The 9,147-nt window shown below is 36.6% G+C and overlaps 1 protein-coding gene across 1 annotated transcript in view; it reads left to right on the top strand.

Annotated features, from left to right (window-relative positions):
- The window catches only part of SFMBT1 (Scm like with four mbt domains 1), a 122,983-nt gene that overhangs the window by 52,168 nt on the left and 61,668 nt on the right, over positions 1-9,147 (top strand). The window contains exon 3 of the mRNA XM_019633953.1: positions 8,516-8,669. Coding sequence (XP_019489498.1) covers positions 8,642-8,669 — 28 coding nt within the window. The 5' untranslated portion in view covers positions 8,516-8,641. The remainder of the gene's footprint in view (positions 1-8,515; positions 8,670-9,147) is intronic.

Here is a 9,147-nt window from a genome sequence, read left to right as displayed (position 1 = left end):
TTGATATATAACATCGTATTAGCCCAAGGTGTATTACATAATGATTTGATATATGTTTGTATTGCAAAATGTTTACTACAATAAGTTTAGTTAACATCCATCATCACAGTTACAAATTTTTTTCTTGTGATGAGAACTTCTAAGATTTATTCCCAGCAACTTTCAAGTATGCAATACAGTACTGTTAACTATAGTCGCGATTCTGTGTATTACATCTCCAGGACTTGAACCTTCTGACCACCTTCACCCTTTTGCCCATCTCTCACCCTCGCCTCTGGCAACCATCAATCTTGTCTCTGTGTCTGTGAGTTTGGGTTGTTTTTGGTTTTGTTTTTGTTTTTAGATTCCACATATAAGTGGGATCATATGGCATTTGTCTTTCCCTGTTTGGCTTATTTCACTTAGCATAATGTCCTCAAGGTCCATCCATGTTGTCACAAATGGCAGGATTTTCTTTTTTTTTTATGATTGAGTATTTTGTGTGTTTGTGTGTGTGTGACATTTTCTTTTTCCATTCATCCATTGATGAACACTTAGGTTGCTTCCATATCTTGGCTATTGTAAATAATGCTGCAGTGAACATGGGGGTATGGATATCTTTTTGAATTAGTGACTTTGTTTCTTTTGGATGAATACCTAGAAGTGGAATTGATGGATTATATGGTAGTTCCATTTTCAATTTTTTGAGGAACCTCCATACTGTTTTCCACAGTGGCTACGCCTATTTGCAGTTCCACCAACAGTGCACAAGATGCACATTCTAGCACACTTGTTATTTCTTGTCTTTTTCATAACAACCATTCTAACAGGTGTGAGGCGATGTCTCATTGTGGTTTTGATTTGTCTTTCTCTAATGATCAGTGATGTTGAGCACCTTTTTAAAAATTTAGGGTATTCTTGAGTTCTGGATGATTCTTAAAACTTTATTGGTTTTATAAATTCATTAGTACTGATTTGTTCAACTGAGGTAGATATGCCCTGTGTTGGGTTTACGTAATCGTGAAAATGTTAAGTTAGGGTCAAGAGTGAGATTTAATTTAGATGATATGAGTGGCTAAGAGATGTCAATCTTAGTGGCTAAGAATGGCTTTATCAGACTTAATTTATTTTTTTATCTCTCTAATTAGACATGTAGTGGTAGGTTGAAAACAATAGCAACAAACAACTTAATGAAACAATAGCTTTCTACCCCTAATAATCAAGTTACATTGATATTTGACAGATGGAAGCACAACATTTAATTTTGATAGCCTGTCAGATAGGATGTGTAGAAGGTCAGGGAGTGATGATTGATTTGCAGAGAGTGAATGGCCAACAGAAATCTACACCTGTTCAGGAACAAAAAATATAGTGACTCTACAACTAGTATTTACTGTCAAGGGCAGGGCTAACTTTGCCAAAAATGGAGCATCTGATTTGCTGAATTGTTTGCATTTACCATATTTAACAGCATACTTGAAATTATTATTGGACTTCATCCGTTGAGTAGAGGTATAGGAGTTCAAATTCAAACACTTCAGTGAGAATTTTCCTTTTAACCGCCAGGTAAATATTTATTGAATTAAAGTATTTTGTTGCAACCACCATACACATACTGGATACGTATTTCTTTAGAGCCACACTGAGTTCCGGTCCTCCTTCCTAAGTGCTTTACAAGTTATGTCAGAAATGTTAAATCATTTGGCGGAGAATCCATCATACAGAAACCTCTCTTGCATTATTCTAACTTTTCCATGTTAATAAATACCCTTACTCAGTGTTTCATTTTAGCTTTGGAAACAAAGTACATTAACGTGATGCCAAGTAGTATAGGCTTAGATTGTGGACTGCATGTAAAGAAAAGACAAGATGGGAGGGGAAGGTATCATGTTGCTGTGTGCTGTTCAGATGGCTTATAGATCTTTTAAAAGATCTGTTAAAAGGTATTCCATCGTTGTTTTATTTTACATTGATATATCACTAAAAATGAAATAGTGAATTCAGTTTGGTTTTATTCTGCCTGGGTTTCATTTTCGTGTGTGTGTGTGTGTGTGTGTGTGTGACATCAAAACTTGTTTTGTACACTTAGCTTTGCTTTTTAAATTTTTATTTATATTTCTTAGACGTGTTTCAAATTTTAGTATGGCTCATACTGGCTTCAGTATATTTTATTAGAACCCCCTATAAATATGTAGACATCTATTTAGTTTGCTAAACTATTATAAATAAGATGAGCCAGGCAGGTCCAGATCAGTTAGTTTATGAGAACTTATTTAAAGAAATAATTCTTGATGTAGTCTGGTCACCACAAGAGGTATTTATATTAAAATCAAATGATAAAGACCGTAAAACAATTTAATATGAATACGAAATAAAATAAAAGGAAATAAATGAAAAGTGAATTAAATGTTCATATCCTAAGCTCCTGGATATTTTACTGTTTTTTCCCCCCTAACTGCATAAAAGGACAGCAGACTAGCAATAAAGAGAGAGATCTAACAGATGTTCCACTGCCAAAGGCTTTATCAGTTCATTTCATATGATCCTATTAAGATGATGAGCTGATTGATTGTTCATTGGTTAAAATCTAAGTGATGTTATAAGATTGAAAAAATATCACAGCTTTAGCTTTCAGCTACATAAGACTTACATATCTTCCAATGCATGTCTTTTTGGCTGTCAAGCTTAATTTATCACTATTACTTGTTATTACTATTATTACTACTATTTTGTATTATGTTGCTCTGCACAAAATGTGCTGGTGTCCTCCAAGAGTTTATGAATATTAGCAGGGGATGACATCTTCAGAGCTTAGTGAACCTACAGATATTTATTTAGTACTGGCTTTGTTATATCAAACCCATGAAGAAGTATCAAGACTTTATACAGAGATGATGGCACTGTTAGTGCCATAGGAACTGAAATCTGTCAACAATGCATAACAGTTAACATTTCCTCAGCATTTACTATGTACCCAGCTCTGTGCTAAATGCTTTTCATGGATCATCTCACCTATCCTCATAGCAGCCCTGTGAGGTAGGCACAGTACTGTTATCCCCCTTTTACAGATGATGCCATTAGCACAAATAAGTCAAGTCAGTTGTTAAAAGTCACATAGCCAAGTAAACAATGGACACAGGATTTTAAAAAGTTAATATGAATAATGTTCTTTACTTGCTTTTTTTTTTTAAGATTTTTATTGAGGAATTGGGGGAGGGAAACAGCGCTGGGGAATCAGGGGAAGGGGAGCAGACAAGTTGTTGTTGTTTTGTTCTTCAGTCTAGTTGTGGAGGATGCTACTTCACTGGCCCAAGCTGGCACCATCATTGCACTCTTCCCGGGCGAGGCAGATCAGTCGCCAGCTTCTGGACGGCAGCTCACGGTGGCTGCTGGCCGCTCACGGCGGCTGTCGGCGACACATCGTAGCTTATGGCAGCCCACTGCAGCGGGGGACTGAGGCCTACACTGTCGCCGGCAACCCACAGCCCCAGGTCGAGCTGCCATTCACTATTTTAACTGCAGAGGGCAGTATCACTGGCTTCATATGTGGGATCTGAACCGGGGTCCTCTGGCATCCCAAGCCAGTTCTTAACCAACGCGCTACTCGGCCAGCCATTTACTTGCTTTTTTCATTCAGCAATATAGACAACATTCCCATGTGTTTCTATGGACCTACCTAAATTCTTATAATTGTAGGATATTTCCTAGTTTAGGTGTGTCATAATGTATATGGCTATCTCATTCCCATTGGGTGGACATATAGGTTGTTTCTGCTTTCTCACTATTACAGATAATACTGTGGCAAACATTATTGGTTATGAAGCCTTCCACACATTTGTTCTATATGAAAGATTCTTAATAAAATAACTGCTCCAAGAGTTTGTGTCTTTTAAATCTTTAAAGGTTAAATTATTTATTATTAAATTCCTCTCCAAAAAGGAATTTATACTCCCAGGTTCTCCCATTTATCCACCTTCCTTTCCACCACCAGATAGTTTAAAATTTTTCACAAATCTGAAAGGTGAAAAAATAGTATGTATTTTAAATTTTTTATTTTCCTTATTAGCAATGAGATCAAGCACATTTTTATAAGTATTAACTCTGACTTTTTAATGTGGATTAATTACATATTTTGCCAATTTTTCTTACTGAATTATATGAGCTTATATATGGAAATTAACCCATTATTTTATATTTTGCGATTTTCACCCATCTCATTTGTCTTTCTATTTATTGAAGTATAATTGACATATTACATTAGTTTTCAGTGTGTAGCATAATGATTTGATATTTGTATACATTGCCAAATGATCACTACAATAAGTCTAGTTAACATCTGTCACTATACATAGTTACAAAAATATTTTTTTCTTGTGATGAGAACTTTTAATATTTACTCCATTATCTTTGAATTTTATTTATGGCATCTTTTGCCATGGAGAAGTTTTATACTTGTATGTTCTCTTTGTTGTCACTCCTTTATGGTTTCTTTTTTAAAACATTTGATCTTTTCCTTTCCTTGCTTAAAAACAAAACAAAACAAAAAAACCACCTTTGATTGCTTCCTATTGAAAGGCAGTATAATATATAGTGTTTGAGGACATGGAATATGGACATTTTGCTTGATTTGAAACCTGGTTCTGCTCTTGCCTAGCTGTGGGACCCTGCCAGGTCAAGTACCTGTTCTGTGCCTGTTTCCTCAGGGTGATGCTCACTTTGTGGAGTTGTTGGGAGTATTAAATGGGTTAACTCTTTCACTACAATAATTGATTTCTCAAGTTTTCTTTTCAAAATGTCAGAAATCTACAAAAAACAGAAAGTTGATATTTTGACTGTTTTATGCATTTAATAACAATTTGAGCTGCTTTGTATATAAATATTATTTTTATTTAGAAAAATTTCCTATTGTTATTCATTCTTGAAAAACACAAGAAAATATAGAACTATTCATTCGACTATTCTACTGTTGCATGGAAAGGGTTTTAATATGTTGAAGTGTTTAGGACTGTAATGAGCATATAGTATATCCCGAGTAATATTAGCTGCTCGTATTCCTTCTCTCCCTGTCCATTTCTGTTGTGTGCTGCCTACCCTGTTGGCTCCTATGCTCCAGCCACAAGGGCTTTCTCTCAGTCCTTTTCACCTTAGAGCCTTTGTATGTGCTGTTCCCTGGCCTGGAGTATTCTTTCCCTTCACCCCCTTTTGCCTGACTGCTATTTCCCCGTGAGTCTCTGCTTACATACCATTTTGTTCAGTGACCTCTCAGTTTAGGTTAGGTCTGCCGTTAGCTTTTACTAAGTATTCAAAATTTTTGGCTTCATTAGTCTGCCCCCTGTTGAAAACAAGTAGGAACCATGTCTCACTTTATCCTTATCCCACAGAATAGTGGGTGGTAATGAGCTGGTGTTTGCTAAATAAGGGGGGTAGGGGTGGGGGTGGTGAGTTAATTGGTAGGTGGAATGGTAAAGTTTGAATGTTTGGAGCTTGTGGTAGAAAAGTAAACTGAGAGAAGAGAGCATATTTAAGGGATTTAAATCTTACTACCAAGTTTCTATTCAGTTGTTCTATCTGAAAGTATGGGTTTCAGGCCTTACGTTGTATGATATGATTGGGATAACTAGCAGTTATCTCAAATAGGATAGTCATTTTAATAGTTACTAAGACTTTCTCTATGCTTATTATGAAATGGAATTTTAAAATCTGAAAAAGTTCTTATACTTACTTTATAGATTAAAAAGTTGACATAATATGGCCTGTATAAGATTGCATAGTGATCAGTAGAGCTGTAACTATTGGGTTGTTGGAAAAGTCATGACGCATGTTTGCGACAGATGGCACTAGTTCATTTTTGGAAGTACTAGAGTCATTTGCATTTATGTTATTGCTATGTCATTTGACAGCTGACAGTTCTAGCTTCATTCTAAAAAAAAAATTCAGTGATTTGGTTGAGTTTTGGAGATTTTACAAGTTGAAGATGGAAGACCAAGCTGGGCATTTTTGCCATATTTTACTGTTTTACTTCCATAAAGGGAAGAACATGCATCAAGCTTGTGAAGAGTTGCATGAAGTTTACGGTGACAATGCTCTACAAGAACGTCAGTGCCAACGATGGTTCATGAAATTCCATGCTGGTGATTTTGATCTCAACGATGCTCCTCGGTCAGGGAGGCCCACCGAGGTTGATGTTGACAAAATGAAGGCATTGATCGAGTCAGACCCACGTTACATGACATGAGAGATTGCAGAAACATTGAACATCCATCATTCAAGTGTTCATGACCACCTGAAGAAGCTGGGATACATAAGCAAGCGCGATATTTGGGTTCTGCATGAACTCAAAGAAGTTCATTTGACAGCGTGTATGAACATCTGCAATATGCTCATTAAACGTGAGGAAAACGATCCTTTTTTGAAGCGACTGATAACTGGTGATGAGAAGTGGGTTGTTTACAGCAATGTGGTGTGCAAACAGTCTTGGTCCTGACATGATGATTCCCCTCAAACGACATCAAAAGCATACATTCATCAGAGGAAGATTATGCTCTCAGTGGTGGGATTTTAAAGGTGTCATGTTTTTTGAGCTCCTACCAAGGAACCAAACAATCAATTTGAATGTGTACTGTTGGCAACTGGACAGTTTGAATGACTCCATCATCCAGAAATGTCCAGAGCTTGTTAATTGTAAAGGAGTTGTGTTCCATTGCAACAATGTGAGACCACACACAAGTTTGATCACCCGTCAAAAATGGTTGGAGCTTGGATGGGATGTGTTGCCACACTCACCATACTCACCTCACCTTGTGCCATCAGACTTCCACTTGTTTTGCCCTCTTTAAAACTTCTTGCGTGGTATAACGTTCAATTCAGATGAGGCTGTAAATCAGCACCTTATTCAGTTTTTTGCAAATAAAGACATCCTTCTATGAATGAGGAATTATGAAGCTCACTGAAAGATGGCAAAAGGTTATCGAACAAAAAGGGCAATATATCATTGATTGATCTTTGTCCTTTATGTAAATAAATGACCTTTGAAAAACATAGACAAAATAAGTCATGACTTTTCCGACAACCCAATAGAACCTGGGTATCCCTATTACCCATCAGAAGCAGTTGTACTATAGGTAGCTTATACCTCTTCAAGGGGTATATTAAAATTTAAGCTAAGCTTTTCTTAAAGTTCTCTTATGAAAATTGATTCCTGGGGGCTCTAATACACACTCAAAATCTTTTTGAGAGGTATAGAGTTGCTTGATCCTGTAGAGTATTGCCCCCTACAGCTGTGGCTGTTGAGTACCACCTATTCCACTCAGCATTTTCTGTATTGTTGCCTTGTGGTTAGAGTTAGTTTACATCATGCCTTCCTGTAACAGCTCGTTTTCCCCCCTTTCATTTAGTTTTTATGATCTATTAGGAACATACAAAGACAATATCTTAGATTTTTTTTTTACATATGTAAAGCAAGAGTAAATAGATTCATCCATGCTGCAACATGGGTGAACCTCAAAAAAAAAAATCACTAAGTGATAGAAGCCAGAAGCAAAAAGTCACATACTGGGCTGGCTGGGTGGCTCACTTGGTTAAGAACTCGCTCAAGAGGTGAGCTCTGAGCAACAGCGGTTTGATTCCCAGCCCAAGCTGAGCTGCTGCTGAGCTGCCAACAGGTGGCAGGAAAGCTCAGCTAAAAAAAAAACCAAAAAAACCCAACAACCCACATATTGTATGATTCCATTTATGTGAAATGTCCAGCAAAGGCAAAATCTCTACAGAAAGAAAGCAGATTAGTGGTTGCCTGAGGCTAGGAATAGAATGGGGAGCAACTACAAGTGGGAATGAAGTTTCTTTTCAGAGTAATGGAAATATTCTAAAATGGGATTATAGTGATGGTTACACAACTCTGAAAATTTACTAAAAATATTGAATTGTACACTTAAAATGGTAAATTTTACTATATGAATTATATCCCAATAAAGCTGTTTTAAAAAAAGGAATAAATGAGTTCAGAGCTTATTTTGGAGGAGTTCTCTTTATAAGCATAATTGTAGACTAATATAGTTGGTGCTGTTTTTGGTTCTGCATAATATTTTAGATAAATCAAATGGAATGCTAGACAAAGTAATATACTATATCCTGAATCTTATTCATTGGGTAAGACAGAGCACTGAAAGGTAATTACCCCCTGCCCCCACCCCCAGGAATTCATTAGGAATTAGAGTTTTTGTGGCTAGGAATCATGGTGCTAAGTACTGTAATCAAAGTTTAAAAGATAGTGATTCATATACATGTTGATTTGTTGTGATTTTTAGATATCAAAATCTTGATATCCATCCCTCTCTCCCTCTCTCCACCCGCCTCCCCCCCACACACACAGCCCAGTCCTCAAAATTAGAAAAGGTGTCAGTTTTTTCCCTAATCCCATCTATTCTGCTATTGTGTTTTTGTTTTATATGCTCTCTCAGCACACTGGAGTGCCATGGCTTATGAATGAGAAAACATCCTTGGGCTTTAGGCTATTTATGTGTTCCTTTTGATTTTTCAGCACTTTCATCTGGACCCTTGGATGCCCACTGACAGATGCTTGAGACCTGCAAGTAATCTTCAGATCATAGCAGAACTGTAAGGCCTATCCTTTGTGTGGGGAGGAGATAGTCCATGTGCTGTGGAAATGAACGGGGAGCAGCAGCTTGATGCAGGTACTGGTTTTTGTGAGCGGAATTCATTGTTCAGACTGCAGAATTATATTACCTACCTGTGTTACTTTGTCTGAGTTATCTTTCTAACACTACATGGGAAGCTCTTTGAAAATATGAGTTATCTTTCTCTGTACCTGGCAGACAACCTGACACTAGGGTGTACTCATAATGTTTGCTGAAAAAGTAAATAACTTTATCAAAACTTCTTTTTTTAAAAACAAAAGTTTAATTTGGATAATTACTATTGAAATAATAGATTTATAGGAAGTTGCAAAGATAGTACTGACAGGTTCCAGTAACTTCCACCAGTTACTACCATTAGTTACACCTCATGTAAATATAGTACAATATAAAAGCTAATTGACATGTATAAAGTATTTGTTGTATGTAATTTTATCACATGTGTAGATAACTAACCACCACCTCAGTAAAGATACAGAACTATTCCCTAAAGATGTCCACTGCACTACCCCTTCAT

This window comes from Hipposideros armiger, unplaced genomic scaffold, assembly GCF_001890085.2.
Source record: "Hipposideros armiger isolate ML-2016 unplaced genomic scaffold, ASM189008v1 scaffold_1453, whole genome shotgun sequence".
In the NCBI taxonomy this organism is placed as follows: Eukaryota; Metazoa; Chordata; class Mammalia; order Chiroptera; family Hipposideridae; genus Hipposideros; species Hipposideros armiger.
Note: the sequence above shows the minus strand (reverse complement) of the source record. Positions and strands in the feature narration are given on the sequence as shown.